The sequence below is a fragment of the Grus americana genome, chromosome 14, assembly GCF_028858705.1.
Source record: "Grus americana isolate bGruAme1 chromosome 14, bGruAme1.mat, whole genome shotgun sequence".
Classification (NCBI taxonomy): Eukaryota; Metazoa; Chordata; class Aves; order Gruiformes; family Gruidae; genus Grus; species Grus americana.
The window spans coordinates 18,569,561-18,585,597 of NC_072865.1; the positions used below are offsets into that span (position 1 = coordinate 18,569,561).

A 16,037-nucleotide genomic window follows, 5' to 3' on the forward strand; every position below is an offset into this window, starting at 1 on the left:
CGGCGGGGCCGGGGGGCGGGTGCCCGGGGCTGGCGGGGCCCCGCTGCCGCCCGCCCGGGGCTCGCCGGGGACGGGACGCGCTCCTGCCCGCTCGGAGGTAAGAGCTGGCCGGGCCCTCGCCGCCCCCCGCCTCGGCGGAGCGCGGTGTGGGAGCGGCCGCGGCTGACACGTGTCGGCGGCGCGGAGAGGAGCGGAGCGGGGCGGCAGCCCGGCCGGGGGGGGGGGGGGGGGGGGGTAGCGGCGGGGTCTGTTGGGGGGCTTCTCCCCTCGCGTTTCGGGCGAGCAGCGGCGCTGCCCGCTCCGTCGGGCCGGGGAGGGCGCCGAGGGGGCCGGAGCGGCGCGGCCCCGCTCCCCCCCCTCCCGTGTTTTGGTTCGTGGTGTGTGTGGGTTTTTTTTTTCCCCCTTATTTTTTTTTTTTAAAAAATACTTTCCTCGCCGCCCCTGCCCTCCCGGCCGGGCTGCGCAGGCGGTGCCCCATCCGCGCAGGCGGTGCCAGCCCCGCGGGGGCTGCCCGGGCGGGTCCCCGCCTCCCGCTCCGCGCCCCGCGCATCGCCATGCCGCCCGCGCGGAGCGGCGGGGCGCGGAGCGGGGCGCGGCGGCGGCGCTGTGCGGGCGCGGGGCCGCGGAGAGGCTTTATCCGCCTCGCAGGGCTGGCCCGGGGGGGCGGCGGGGGGGCACTTGCTGATGATCGGAAGTTACTGACAATAAGCACCTTCATCCCCCCCAAAGGCGGAGAGAGAGAGAGAGAGGGAGAGGAGGAGGAGGAGGAGAGACAGGGGGAGAGGAGAGCTGATGCCTAAGCGAGTCACTCGGAGGAGGCAAAGCGGGCGGTACCACAACTTCTCGGCGGCGCGGAGCGGCGCGGAGCGGCGCGGAGCGGAGCTCGCCGGCCGGATCGCTCCCATGTCAGGGCGGCGGTGGGGGACTGCACTCCGCTAGCGTGAAGCCACTGACCTCCCCCCTCTCCTCGCCCAGCGATGTATTCACTGCTCTCAGCCTGCACTTGCCTGTAAGGATTATGGCATATTTTTAAATATTTTTTTTGTTATTTTTAGGATTTTTTTTATTGTTTTTAATTTTTTTTAAACTTTCATTTTGGAGGCTCCGGTTGCGTTTTCCTTGCAATCAGGTGGTAATAGGGACCTGAGCCTTTTTATAAGCAGAGCATCGCTCTGTGCCCTTTTAAAAAATTGCAAACAAAAACAAAGCAAAAAAAAAAAATCAACTTTAACCATTTTACTGCATCATTTGATCTTTTGTTGCCTTTTTTTTTTCTCCTCTCCAGATGTTTACATTTCCTGCTGCTGTGCTTTCAGGTACAGGTACGTGTCCTTTCTGTCCTCTTTCGCTTTTGGTTGTAAAATAGAAACAAAGGCGGCGTGCTGACCTCGGAGTGCCAGGCAGTTTTGGCTAGGGCTTTCACTTTTTTTCCCTCTAGTTTTTATAGCCGTATTAAACTGATCCCCGCGCCAGATGCTGGAGTGTCACCGGCCCTGGAAAAGGGCTGCCCCTCTCGCTGAGCTCCTTTTCAATGACCGCTTGTGCTGAGGCACCGCTCTGCGGGCGCTCGGCCGCCCGGTGCGGGCTGGGGCGCAGCCGGGTGCGCCGGTAGCCTGCCGTAGCGGGATCCTCTGGAGTGCATTAGCCTGGCTAATGATGTGAGAGGGAGTGCTGGACTCTCCTCCTTTTGCACAATGTTGATTGATGCACTTGCCTTGGAAGAGCAGGCGCTCTCCTGTTCGCCCTCCTTTTTTTTTTTTTTTCTTTTTTTCTTTTTTTTTTCTTTTTTTCCCTTCCTCTCCTAGGGAACTTACTCCCAAAAAACTGATACTTTGAAAAACACGAGTTTCCCTAGCCAGGAGAAGGAAGCTGTGTGCTCCCTCCCCATTATTCAGTAGAAAGCCATCCAAGTCAGATCCTGCCTTTGATCCTGCCTCGGCAGGAATGAAGCCGTTGGAGGAACACCCCGAGCGGCAAGGCTCTGCAGCCAAGGCGCCTGCGGGACGGGGACGGCGGCTGGGGGTGCCGGGGCGGCCGCTGCCCCCCGGGACCGTGCGCCTCCCCGGGATGGGGGTTTTAGCTGGGCATCCCGGAGCGGACCCACCTGCGGGGCTGGGCAGAGCAGGTGCCGCTGCCCCGGTGGCTCCAGCCCCCCCATCCCGCCGGGGCTGGGGGCTGCTCATGTCACCCCCTCAGCCCCGCGTTGTGCTTTGGCTGGAATTGCACCTGCTCGTCCTCTCGCAGATACCGGACGGCAGCGAGGGACGGTCCTGGGCGAGCGCAGCCACAGCCTTGGAGGAGGCTCCATCCCTCCGGCCAAGCTAAAAACCCAACCAGCCCCATCCCCTGTTCCCCACCCTCAAAAAAAAAAAAAATCCCCGGTCACGTTTTTTTTTTTCTCATCCCCTCTGAAAACTGCAGCTCGAACCTAACACCAGCAGAGCCTCCTCTCGGCGGAGCAGCCTCCTCGTCAGGAGAGCATCCACAGCTGTAAATTACCCTGCGGTTGGAAGGCGTTTGCTGTATTTCTCCGGTGCGTTTTTGGGTTTTTGGTGTGTTTTTTTTTTTTTTTTTTTCCAAGCCCGAGGAATAACAGGCTGCGCAGGGCTCGCAGCGACGGCACCCTTTGCAACGGGGAGACATTTTTTTGCGCTTGTGCGGTAACTGAAGTTAATCAGCCCTCCAGCCCCCCTCCCTCTCCCCCTCCCTTTGGTGCTTTTAGTGAATCAGAAAAAGTTTGGCTGGCTGCCTGGAAAGCACTTGCTAAAATCTGATCTCTTACTTCAGCAGCCTTAAAACTTGGGAAGTTATTGGCATTTATACAGTTGGAGCTTGCAGGCTTCCAAAGCAATAAAATAATAAAAAAAAAAGCCAAAAAAAAAAAAAGCTCTGGGCTCTGGTGCTATTAGAACCATACTTGCTCCATTTCGTGCTGATTTTGCAGCATTTTGCGGGATTTGAGGTCGGGATTCGCTGCGGATGGGCGCTGTGGAGGTGTCCTGGGCTGCGGCTGGAGGGGTGGCGGATCTCGCTGGGTGTTACACCGAGAGGCGAGCTCTTTCGGCGATTAGTGTTGGGAGCCAAAACATTAGATTAGTCATACTCAAGGGCCTTCGAGTGAGTGTTTACAGTATTAATGGTAGATGAAAAGATGTGAATGCTGTAAGTTTTTATTGCCCATTTTGTTACACTTTCTTTCTGGATTTATTCATGGGATTACATGTTTTGAGCCTGAATGGGAGCGAGGGATTATAGGATTTCTTTTATAATGATCAGTTTGGGTAGGAGTTAGCCTTTGGTGAACTGGAGTAAATTAATGCATCACTTAGGTTTAATATTTATTTAGGCTAAAGGAAGTTGTTTAGTTTTGCTTAAAGGGCTCTGTGTTGTATTGGGGAGATTTAAGAGCGCCTGAAATGGATTATATTCTAAGGCCGCCTTTCGCCCTCCCGTACAAGCCGTGATCAGCGGGTTGTCCCGCGTATTAGTCTTAGAATTACGCTCCTCTGCTGCTGACTGTTACCCTGTGGCTCCGCAGGCAAAGGTAAAAATCCCTCCAGCATGCGTTGGGGCTGGACGTATTCTGGGGTAAAATACCACGGCTCGGGTATTTTGCATCTTCTTTTGGTTACGGCTGCGGCGCGTAGATGTGCAAGCTGCCCGCGGTTAGGTGGTGCGGTAGCTCAGCTGCTGGCTCAAAGCTTTCTCGTAGACGCCGATGCTCCTCTGCAGCCGTCCGCAGGTGACCCCGTCGGGTGTAGCATCACCCGTGGGTGGGTTGTGGCAGCGCTGGAGAGACGTTCCCCAGCCCGGACTGTGGGGAGGTCGGAGGGACAGGAGTTTTCAGGAGCAGGATTTGGACTCCTGGGTGAGTCGGAGTCCTCCAGGGGTGACACTTCCACCGAGGAACACCAGGGAATAGTACCTGGGGGGTCAGGGGGGAGCGCTGCTGGGGCGTGGGCAATGGGCGCTGGTGGCTGTGCGATGGCACGGCTGTGAGAACGGCCCTGTAGCTTACGGGGCTGCAAGGAGGAGAGCTCGTTCTCCGGTCCCTTCCCCCGTGGCAGCATTGTCCCCATCTTGTTTTGTTCTCTTGCATCTTGGGAAGTTCCTCTGCTGCTTGGGGTTGCTGCAGTCCCAAAGGCAGCAGGGGCACTGGATATCCTTGGGGACACCGGAGAGGTAAATTTATTTATCCAGGTTGTTCTTAGGGGTGCCCTTTCACCGCTGGTCGCTAAACTGTCCCTCTGTCGCTTATCTTTAGCATCCTTCAGTTTAATTCTCCCACTGCCTTTTCACAATTCCAGGAGCAATTTGTTCTCTGTGTGGTTTTTTCCCTCCGTGTGTCCTGGAGCAGTTTTGGGGTTGGCTTTGGAGTCAGTCCCTGTTCTTCATGCGGGTGAGAAACCCCAGGAGGACCTTGCTTGGATGGAGGGGATCTCCCATGCTGCGCTGGCTCTGGCAGCCCTGGTGGCCCTTAGGACATCGGGATCGGGGACACGGGTCTTCAGGAGCTCAGAGGTTCCCCTTTGCTGGGGCAGGTGGGGGCTGGAGGCAGCTTCAGTGTAGGCTGAGCAGTAGGATGTGAGGTTTTGGGCGCCGTCCTGGTTTGCAAAGAGCTTCCAGCTCTCCTGTCCCTGGGCCACCTCCAGCGCATCGTCAGCCGGAGCATGGGGCGACGCCGGCACGGGCTGCCCGGCCACGCTGTGGAGCCGAGGCTGATGCTGCCTCAGCCTCTTCCCTGCCCTGATAAACCTTGGCGTGTTCTTCCACATGAAGTGCATCTGTCTTAGATTATGAAGAGGTCCCCGATAGGGCCAAATCCTTTGCTTTTATGGCTCTTGTAGGTTAAGATCCAGCTTTGGAATCTGATCCAGAAGCAAACAGGAGGTCAGAGGAGCGCACAAGGCAGCACCGGGCTATTTTCACATCTGCTGGTGTTGTGTAAGAGGAAGGCTGCCGTGCGCCATGCCAATAGCAACTTATGTTTCTCCTAAGCTCCTGTGCAGCGACAGACAGTTATTGTTTGGGGCTTTGTAAAGTGAGACCCAGAGAAGTGTTGCTTCCACACGTTCAGTGAGCCAGATCCTGCGGTCTGGCGAAGCTGCGTGCAGCACATGTCGGAGGCGTGAGCCTGCTGAGCGGCTCCCTCCCCTCTCCCCGTCTGCTCCTCCGCAGCCGTCCTCCCCGGGGGTGGTCGGACACAAGTGACACCGAACGGTGCCGGGGACGCCGTTGCGGACAAGCCAGAGCGTGGTCCTTGTCATAGCCCACCCGGCTTGCCTCGCCACGGGGCTCTTGAAGCGGTGCTGGAGCCAAGGGTCCCTGCTCGCCCTGCCCTCGCCCTCCTGGCGGCAGCGCCGGTGGCCGGCACCGCAGGCAGGGTGCTGGACCGCGCAGCCCCGGTGGGGTTGTTCTCATGTCTGCCCTCGCCCTCCTCGGGAGGCACGAGCATCTGTCTTGAGACGGCAGCCAAGGCTGCGTGTGCTGCCAGGGACGGAGGCGCTGGGACATCGCTGCATCGCTCTTGAAGCCCACGCTGTGGGATAGCACAGGTGCTACTTCGATGCGGAATATCGCTCCGCTCCCCGCGGCAAAGCCCTGCGTGCCAAGACTCGGCGGGGGCTCGGTGCCCTGCGGCTGCCAGCCTAGGAGATCCCGTGCTTGCCATCTCCGCTCAGCCCGGACCGGGACCACCGAGTCCTCGGCACAGCGTCCTGCCTCCTGCTCTGTGAGGGTGTCCGAACCCCTCAGATGGAGGTAGCGCTCCTCCGCGAAAACGTCTGAAGTGAGTTCTGCTTTCCAGCCTTGTCTCGCTGTGGTTCCTGCCACGCTGCAATACCCGCCCGAGCTGGCCCACCCCACGCTCGTGTGGGGCTGCTAACGCGCGGGTTGTAGAAGCGATGCTGCGAAGGACAAAATGTGGGAAAGGTAGTCTGGGAAAGGCTGGGAAGTTTTCTGTTGATTTTTCTGATCACAGCCGACTCTTAATTATTAGGCAGTGAGAAGGCAGGAGAAACTGCATAAGCAAAGTGTGATTTAATTAGAGGAGGAGGAGCTCAGCGATGCTGAAGAAGCGCGTGACCCCATCACGGGCCGGAGTTGCTGAAATGGTCCATGGCTCCAGGTCTGTGCTGCTGCTGGACTCGCGGCGGCGGGTGCCATGCCTGCTCCTGCGGCTCTGCTAGTCTGCAAGCCACAGAGGCGGAGTTCGGTTGTGTATTAAATCGGTTTTCCCCCATTTAAAACCCCCTTGCTCTCTGGGAAACAACCATGCTGCTTGCCTCAAGGGATTTTTTTATTCCCCGCTGCTGACTCATTGCACTGATCTACGAAGTGTTGTGGCCTGAAGCTGCCCCTCGCACCCTGCTTCTGCCTCCCGGTCCTTGGAGGGCTCAGGCTCGGGGAGGAAGAGGAGACACGTTGGAGCAGCCACCTGGGCTGGAGCGGGGAAGCCCGGCTCTGCTGAGCGGCAGCGGCCCGGCGCCTGTGCTGGTGCACGCTCCGGCTCTCCCATGGGAGAAGCGAGGCTGGGATTAGCATGGGGTGAGTGCGGACGGGGGTCTTGCTCCTACACGGGTGGGGGTACGCAGCCCATGCTCCCCACGGCGGCCGGCGGCTGCCTGCCCTGGGCACGTGCTGCCTTTGCTTCCCACGGCCCCCAGCCCTTCGACGTGCTGGGACGGGTCCTCTGCCAAAAGACCCCTCAAAGCCACGTTTAGCAGGAAGATTTGCAAGGACAAAGCTGGTTCCGGATTCCCATCCCAGCGAGGCAGAAACAGAGGTGAACTCCTTCGGCTTTTGGGGGCTTGGTGTTTTCTGGGTGTTGTGGCAATGGGCAGCAAGGCAGAGCTGCTGCTTGGAGGCTTCGACCCGCACACCGGCGTGTATTGCAGTTTGTCTTTTCAAGGCTCTGGAGATGTGCAGGATGCATCTGAGAAAGAGAGAAGGACGCAGGTGCTGTTGAGGAGAGCACTTAGAAGGGTACGGTAGATGTAGGGTTCGGATTTTCCCCATTGGAGATAGCTGGACACATCGTGGTGGTTTAATTTCTATTTTGCTTTCCTTATTTGCACCTTATTGCACCGAGACTGGATGGAGGTGAGCGGCGCTGGGTTTGGAGCAGCGCTGGCTGTTGCGGGAGGAATGCCCGCTCGAACCTCGCGTGCTCTCAGCTCGTGGAGCAGCTTAGCCGGGGCGCGCTGAGGCAGGAAGGAGGCGAGCGGAACGGGGAAGGGGCGACGCTTCCCAAGCCCTATGGGCGTAGTTGGGACGTGGTGCTGGGGCCGGTGGTGGGCCCTTTGGCGAGGGGGAGGCGGGGGTGACTGCTGAGGGCTTCTGGGGGCTCGGGTAGGGTGAGCAGCGCCGGGGGGCTCAGGTGGCCGCTCAGAATATCTGATTTTGCTGTGAGCTGATCGCACCAAGCTGGTCGCGTGGATATCTGCCTCCGCTGCGGGAGTCTGAGCTCAAGAGAAAGATTCCCCTGGGGCTGAAAAAATGGTTTTTTTGATCTATAAAGCTACTTCCCCGATCCTTGGGAGTATTTTTATGGGTCTCTTCCTTTCCTTAGGAGCTGGGAAAACCCATGTCGTCGTGTCTGCTCTCTTCCCTCCACCCTGCCTGAGCAATAGCTGCTTTTGCTTTGATTTGCTGCAGATACAGACACTTTCGATATCGGTTGTGATAAGAGCAGGTGAAAAATGTGTTCAGGGAACGGTGTGAGTCAAAAACCAACCAAACAGAAATAGTGGCTGCTGGTGGTGCCGGGGCAGGGGTATGTGACGGCGGATACCTGCTGCCAGGGCCTTTGCCTCGGGTCTCCGCGAGCTGCTGCGGTGCTGGGAAGGCTGGGGTAGGGCACGCCGCACGCGCTGGGGGGTGGGAGCCTTGGGCACAGGGAGGCACCTAAATCCCCTCCTGCCTGTGAGCCCAGCACAGCCCCGGCGCGGCTGGCGGGCAGGAGCCCCCAGCATGCTTCAGAAAGAGATGCTCCGCTGCAAAGCGTGACCTTCCCGTGCTCTGCTCCTGAGACTGGGGGGCTCCATCTGGGACTCTGTGGCCCCGACAGGTCGGTATCATATTTTATTTTTTTTTTGCCTTCCCCAGGTTTTTGTGTTTTGATCGCCTGCTGTGCCATAACAGCAGGTACAGGCAGAAATTATGCAGAGCTGTGCATGACGTTGCCTACCTGGTATGTCGCTTCTGTGTCCCGGTACCTCTCTAGATGTCCATGGAGGATTAGGCATCCAGCGAAGCAGCTGGAGGGAAAGTAAGGAAAAAAAAAAACCCACCCCAACAAAATAGACTGTCTGGCTCTGCCAAAGTATTTTCCTGTGGGCATTCAGCAGCCTTGCCATAGCATGAAGAGAAAGAAAGGGGAACAGAGAGAGGAAGGAGGAGGCTTAGCCTGTCATGGTCTGCGTGTTTCCCTTTGTGCGAGCTCCTTGCCGCGCTGGGGGCTGCGGTGGGTGGGAGCCGACGTGCCAATCTTCCCCGCTTGGCCAGGGCAGGCTGCGGGGCTCGTGCCCCCGGCTCGCTTCCATGCGGGGCTGGGCTCCGCGGGCAGCGCTTCGACACCTCCCTGCCTGTTTTGCCCGCGCAAACAGCTGGATGTCAAGCTCAACCTCAGGGCGGTGTTTTCCACGTAGCGACAGCACATCTTTCCCCGGCGCAGCACCGTGCCCTCTGCCAAACTCCACTTCCACCCTGCTCGCCGCGCGCGTTTGCTCTTTCGTGAGGTTATCTGCTTTATTCTGCTGCAGCCAGCGGAAAAGGGGTTGTGCTGCCGGGAAATCCGAAATGCCTTTAACGTACTGACCTTCGAGTGGAGTAACAGCATCTAGCAGCATCCTCCTGCACAGAGCTCCCGTCTCAGTGTGGTGCCGCTCCCGCTTCACGAGCGCGTGCCCGTCGAGCCCGCTCTTGATGCCGGCCGAGGTGAACTTTGCTTCGGGGGCAAGCTGGGAGGAAAGGGGGAAGATTCGAAGCTGCGGTGTTGGATAATCACAGCCCCTGCCTCGGGGGGCAGTTGACACAGGACAAAAAGCGGGCAGGGGGGAACCTGCGGCAGGTCCTGCTCAGCGCCGTATGGCCGGTCGTGACGGGAGAGGAGGCAGAGCCCGGCCCTCGGGCTCACCCCGCGCTGAGGGGAAGGTGAGGCGGTGCTGCCCGGGGCTCGCTGGGGCACACTGGGGGTGCTGGGGCTCGTCCCGGGTGGAGGCAGAGCCCCAAGCGGTGGCCAGGCTGAGGGGGCCGGATCCTGCCAACGACGAGGGGATGGTGCTGAGGCAAAGCAGTGTGGTGAGGGGCCGGGTGTGCCCCATGATTCCTCCTCTTCTGTTAATGTTTTATAATCCAAATCACGTCGAGATTGATGAGCACTAAACCTTGGGGAAGGTCCCGGGGAACTGCATGTTGCATGGATACAAATACCAGAATGCAGCAATTAATTAATAACAGAGCAATTAATTAATAACGGATTGCTCTTCCTACAAGGTATTTCCAGCGCTCCTTATTCCTCCAAGTGCCTTTTTCTCCTGCTGCATATTTCAAATCCCTTTCTTTCCTGCTAAAATACTATCTTTGGCATCATTTTTAAGGACAGCTTGTTAAAAAGCTGTTGTACCTTTTGGAACACCCCGAGCTACTCTTCTGCAGAAATGCAGAATGAACAGAAAAACGCAGGGAGCGGTGGTGAGCCTGGTAAATAACTGGGCTTGCAGCGTGCGTGCTGGGTGACCGTGGGCACGGCCGGCGGGATATGAGGCCCTGGGAACATAAATTAGAAATGGGATGAAGGACAATGTTGATAGAAGGGCGTTTGGCAGCTTCTCTGTTGCTGTTAATCCCCCGGGAGAGAGGGATGCTCTGGAGAGCTGGCGCGGCAGTGCTGCGATCGCACGGGTTCCCTCTCCCGCAGGTGGGTCTGGGGTCACCCCCTTCCCTGCAAACCCTGGGCGATCCGCTATCTGCGCTGCTCCTTGCGCCGCTCCTGCCGAATTGTCAGGTACGATCCCGAACAGATACTAATATTTATTTTCCCAAGTTGGATTCAAACCAGAGGCAAAATTTGACTCAGTCCATTTGACTCACTAGCAGCGAGCGGGGCGCGTGCTCTACTTCCAGCCATGATCCCCAACTATAAAATTAAAGCTGATTTTGACCCCCTTAAGCTGCCGGGCCTTAAGGTTACAATCCTGCGTGAGTAGCGTCGGTTCCCTCCGTGGGAGGCTGTACTGTAAGATTGCACGGCGCAGCGCGGTATTGATTATCTGTAAAATAAATTATGATGTATGTAGTGCGGGTTTCTGACCCCGTGGTCGCGACCTCGCCGTGATTGGGGAGACTTCCGACCAGCTGAGATCAGAATAGCAAACAGCCCCCCAGCAATCGATAGAAGAACCAGCGGGTCTGATTGTTGGGGCCTTTTACAGGAAGAATGTTCGATGCTGCGTACGCGTGGTGTTTTGATCCCAGGGAACAGGCGGTTTTGCTACAGACTTCGCCTAGAATTAGATGTGAAACTCCGCGTTGGGCGTTCTGCCGTGTGCCGAGCCAGGCTAACCACGGGGCGATCGGGGATGGAAAACTTTGTGGCGCAGAAGGGAGCGCGCGCGTTTTCTGCGTCGGGGTTTTCAATGATCAGCGAAGCCGGTACGTCTCGGCTTGGAAGGGAGGAGCGAGGGGCAGGCACCGAGGGTCTGCCCTGCTTATATTGTGTATTTATTTTGTGAGTTCAAAGTAGCATCATCTCAGCCCCTGGGAGAGAGCTCTTCTCGCCTACAAGCCAAACTGACTGATTTCTGGCAAAACCAGTAGCTAGATTGCAGGGCTGAATATTTAGAGATGCGCAAGGTGCCCGCGGACGCAGTGAATGAGGTGCCAGCTCCGGTGCTTTGCTGGGCTTGCTCCCCTGACCTGCGTAGGTGCAGCTGAGCCACCAAAGCACGGGCAAGGTGGGGGACGGAGAGGGAGACGATAAACGGGAGTAGTCTGCCAGAGAGGCAGAGGGCTTGCTTTTGTGCTGTTTATGTTGAAAGAGTAGGTAATGTGAATTTAATTGCTGTTTGAATTGAGCGAACAAGAAAACGGAATTTATTTGCGCAGTTTGCATTTCTTTCTGGGAGCGTGATTTCCCCAGCGCGCGCCATCGCCGTGCGTGCCGAGAAGCTGAACGCCACCGCGTTACGTTGTGGGGCTTCACTTCTAGAGAAGATCCGTGCTAGCTCTGACGCGGGGCCGGCGAGGCTGCGCTCGCAGGGCTGCTCCGTTAGCCGGGTGGCAGGCCCGGGGACGTGGGGAGCTATAGGTGGTCCCAGACCAAACGGGAGCTGTAGGCGTTCCCAGATCAAATGGGGAACTGCTCGAACTGTTTCTTTGGCACCGTTCGGGTGCCGCGGGGCTCTGACCCGCTCCTGCAGGTCCCCTTGCAGAGGGGTGCTCAGAGAACAGGGGGATGGGAATGTCGGGACCGAGGCACGGTGCTTTACAGCATCCCGGTGCTGTGGGCACAAATGCTGGCGGTTCAAGGAGCGGGCTGTTGGGGGATCTCCAGCTTCGTGCCATAAGGTCTCCTTTCTGTGTTTGCCCACGGCTGACCTGAATTTCCCCCCAGCAGCGCTTTTCCCCGCTGCTGGTGACTGGTGACGGACGCAGCAAAGCGTGTTGGGATCTCCCGGGTACCCGCAGGCTGTGCGGGGACGCAGCAGCCCAAACCTCAGAAGGTGCCTTTGTGATTTAGGGATTCTAAATAATCACCTTAATGATTCTCAGTGAAAGAAAATGCCTCTTTTTCTTTTTTCCCCCCTATTTAAAAAAATGTTTCAAAAAGGATTTATTTTCCAAAACTGTTGAGAATCGTTCCCTGAAAATGGGAAACCTGCAATCTAAATTAAAACCAAATGAAACTTTTCCCTAACTCAAAGTAGAAAGATAAGAAATCCTATTTGTCCAGCATTTGCAGCCTAAAGATTTCCACGCAGAAGCGCAGCTAATAGAGATCGGTACAAATCTTCTATTAGAAAACAAACCGTGCTTTTCATTTCTGGCCCTGTGTTCGCGTGTTTGTTATATCTGATCCTGAAGGCAGATTGACAGTTTGGTTTGGATTAAATTCAACACATGGTTTATGCCAATACTTTTGATAAGGCTCAATAGTAATCTGTTTTTTTTTTTTTGTGCAGTCTTTAGTACATGAGCAGCAGCATTGTCCGTTCCTAGGAATATTTTTGCAGTGAAACCATTGAGGAATTTATTTCCGGAGGGAAGATAAAATTACTGATTTTAAAAACTCTCAAGGTCCCAAGTAAAGTTGAAATTCATTAACTGCAGGCAGTAAGCTTGACATGACCTGGGCAGCTTTTGAGCTATTTTATTGACTGATAAAAAGAGCATTTTCTTTAAATATCTTTGGAAAGGCAGCAGAGGAGGAGACTGGCTCCTGCAGAGGGACCAGGGCAGGTTCCTGTACTTGCACCACCAGCACCGGCTCACGGTTCTGGTCAGCCGGGAAGGAGGATTGTCACCATTTGCACCTGTATGTGCTTGTGAGCTCTGGCTTCTTCCCGGGAATAATGAGCATTGCCAGTGTCTGCTGGTTCCTTGAACGACCTCCTGCGGTACGTCCCAAAGACGGGCTTTTAGGTGCATTGGCCCAGTAGGTACAAACAAGTTACTTATTTGTATAATATATATTTATTCTGTTTACATGGGCTTCGCTCTCCAAAGCTGGTGTCTTTTTGTCTGATCCCTAGAAAGAAAGTGGGGGAAAAAAGGTAGAAGAATTGGGCACGGGGAGGACTGAAGGAGCAGAGGCAAAGGAGGAGTTGCTTTGTCGCCTTTGTGGCTCAGCGTTTTGTGCCTGGAAACTCGGCTGCAAAGCGTTGTGTCCGTCCTCGCTGTAGGATGCAGCGATCCGTTGTGGCTAATTTTGGGGCCGCCTCTAACACAAGCGTGGCGACTTGCAGACGTGGTTATTTTATTGGGGCGAGGTTGGTCCTGAAGCTTGTCTTTGGTGCTTGACGTCAGCCGGTGCTGGCAGGACCTGTCGTTTGGTTGTACGGTGCTAGAACCGGGCGCTGGAAAAGCTCTGACTTGACGGTGATGCTGAAGGCAACTGAGATCCTTATCCCAACTATATATTAACTTAATAAAAAATGAAATTAATGGAGCTGGAGATGAACATTGCCCAGGTCTGCATTTATCTGAAGCTGCCTCCAGCAGCAAGTTGCACCCAGCGAGGTGCTTAGGTGAGCTCTCCTCTGAGTGATGGAGCTCCCGGGACGCGTGTCGCAGGGCGAAGTCCTTGTTCCTCAGCAAGACGGTGCGAGTTCCCTGTATCCATCCGTGTTGGGTGAGCCCGGAGATCTCCAGCCTCAAACGGAAAATGTGTGTTTGCACAATTAGCGTGGCCCCTTCCTTCCCTGGGAGCAGAATGGTTTATTGATTTCTTTGGCCCGCTCGCCCCCACCTCTTCAGCAATAATGACCCTTCCACCCCAACTCTAAATCATCCCAGCCTGCCTCGCCCGTAAGCCCTCTAATCTTTTTGGGTTGTTGTTGGTATTTATGCTCGTGGAGGTTTATGATCTGTCGGCGCTGGCTGCTGAAATGCTTTATTTATCCATACGCTGGGCCACACAGGGAGCGTCCTTATTCTGGTATCGTGTTCAGGATGCTGTAGTTAAGGTTTGTGTCAGCACTTCCATGCACAAACCTTGTTATTCAGGGGTTTTGCAACTCCGTGGAAAAGAAAACCAGCGACCTGGCACGGCGAGGGGAGACTCAGAGGCACACATGAAAGCCCAACAACCCACTGCCCATTTAGGGATTATTAGATGGGCAACCTCTTTCCTTGAGGAAAATAGCCAAAAACATCCTCCTCCTTTGGTTTGACTTTGTAAAAAGAAAACCCTCTTTTGTGTGCTTGTATTGGTGTCGGATGGGGAAAACACGGTGAGGTAGGACACGGGCTGGAATCCTCTCTGGATGCTTAAAAAATAAACATCCGGCCGATGCGGAACAAAAGTGCCTTCTCCTCTGGAGAAGCGGTGCGGAGGGTTTGGGGAAGGCAGTGGCTGCTCCCTGCCGCCTCGCTTTGCACGGTCTCACGGCCAGCTCGGCACCGCAGCCCTCCGAACAGTAGGCGACGGGGTACATAAATGTGATTTATTGCCCTGTTAGCGCAGGAGCTTGTGGGCTTATAAATTACATGGAGATTTCTCGATAGTAGAGGGAGTGTGGTATAAAAAGGAGAGATAATAGGGCTTGAGAATGCGTTCCCAAGAACTTTGGGGGAAGGAGAAGTTTCGTGGCCGTTGGCGGGTACGGGGTGATGGCGGCGGTGGTGGAGGAAGAGCCTTTACAGCCTGACCCAGCGGGGGAGATGTGTTCTACTGCTCCCTCTTAGCGGCTCGTGGATTTCGTGGGCGCTCCGTGGAGCAGAGCGATAAGTCAGAGTGAAAACGCTCGTGGAGCCCGTTAGCCCGAGACAGCAGGCTGGGGTTTGCATCGGGGTGAGTGGTTTAAGCAGAATGGATTGGCCACTTGTGTCCACGAGCAGGAGCAGGCAGCGATGAAGCACCCTCCGGCTCCCTCGGAACGGGGACGCTGCGGCAGCAGGGGTTTATAAAGGGAAACCGGGAGTGCCAAGGAGGTTCTTGACCATTTTTGTTAGCAGGTACGGAGCTGACGTGACTGGCAGCCCTAAGGCCCTGCTCCAAAGCCGTTTTTCTCATCTCTGGGATGGTGCCGGCAGGTCTGGCAGCACGTCACCGCGTGTAGCCGAGGGGAGCGTGCAGCAGGCTGACAGCAGCAGTGATGGTGCCAGAGCATCGTTTTGGGGAGGGCATTAGTGAATTGGGAGGTGTGGGAATACATCTCCTCAAACGTGCCTGGGGCCGGGGGATACCCGGCTTCGGTGCTCGTCTGCCTCTCAGTCCTCGGTTTGCTGAGCGCCTTTGGCAGGGCATGGGGGGAAAGGGTTGGCAGCTTCTCTGCGGGCTTGCGAGAGCGCCGGGCTTGACGAGGAGCATCTTGGGCACCAGCACTGAAACAGAGGTGGTTCCCATCTCCTCTGTTTTCCCTTGAAGCTCTTGGAGCTGGCCATACAGTTTGTTCACAGAACGTGAACTTCTAAGCCATTTGTGGTCTTACTTTGGGGGTGTTTTCAGTGTGAAATCGCGCTTTGCTGATCGTTCCTGGGAGCTCTGCCACGTGTTGCTGTGCAGCGTCTCAGACAGTGGTTTCAGGTAGGGCCACCCTGGAGAATTGGTAGGAAATGGAAAAGGTTATTGTTAATGATGACTTTAATTGAGTTTTGCTGAATAAAAGTGGGTTGTCCCAGGTAAGCTGATTTGAAGAGATTTATTTAAAGTAGCACATTTTGAAATGGAAATAGGTTCTGTCTGCCTCCTATGTCAGCAGGGCTCCTGTGGTGAAGTATTTGGGGTTCAGAGGACATCCAGAATGCTCCGTCCTGCCTTACGGTTGATGAAATGGATTTTGCAAGGCAAGCTAAGCATAAAGCAAGATCAAAAGAAAATACCTCCTTTGCAGAGATGAACGAAATTTTGCATCTTACGTTTCTAATAAGTGAATTACTGATCAAAATTATCTCTGGAAAACCCTGTTCCAGAAATAGCTTGCAAGACTTTTGTGATTGAAGATGTTTGTCACGTACATGGGAAGAGAACAACTCTTATATTGCAGATGCTTGGTCATAGTAACTTGGTGAGAGGAAAAGGAAACTCGTCGGCAAAGTGTGCAACTGAAATGGGGAAAAGCTGTTTGAAGGACAAGGGGGTGCTCATCTCCATGGCTGTGATTTCACAAATTGCCGTTTATTTTTAGGTAATGTGCTGGCCTACTTCACCTTTCACCCTGATTGCTCTTCCTCAACACTCTTAGCCCGGGACCTTGCTTTTAACGAGTCCCAGTGCGTTTGGAGAGCTCCGGTGGCTTGTTCCTGGGAGCTGGTCTGCTGGATTGTGCTGTGCTGTTGTCCCAGTTCCCTGCTCTCTCCTGTTCAGGAGCCTCCAA

General features: G+C 55.5%; 1 protein-coding gene across 1 annotated transcript in view; it reads left to right on the plus strand.

Moving 5' to 3' along the window:
- FGF18 (fibroblast growth factor 18) overlaps window positions 1-16,037 on the plus strand; it is a 74,074-nt gene continuing 58,037 nt past the window's right edge. The window contains exons 1-3 of the mRNA XM_054841848.1: window positions 1-97; window positions 742-1,009; window positions 1,286-1,322. Of these exons, the coding sequence (XP_054697823.1) occupies window positions 978-1,009; window positions 1,286-1,322 (69 nt within the window). The 5' untranslated portion in view covers window positions 1-97; window positions 742-977. The remainder of the gene's footprint in view (window positions 98-741; window positions 1,010-1,285; window positions 1,323-16,037) is intronic.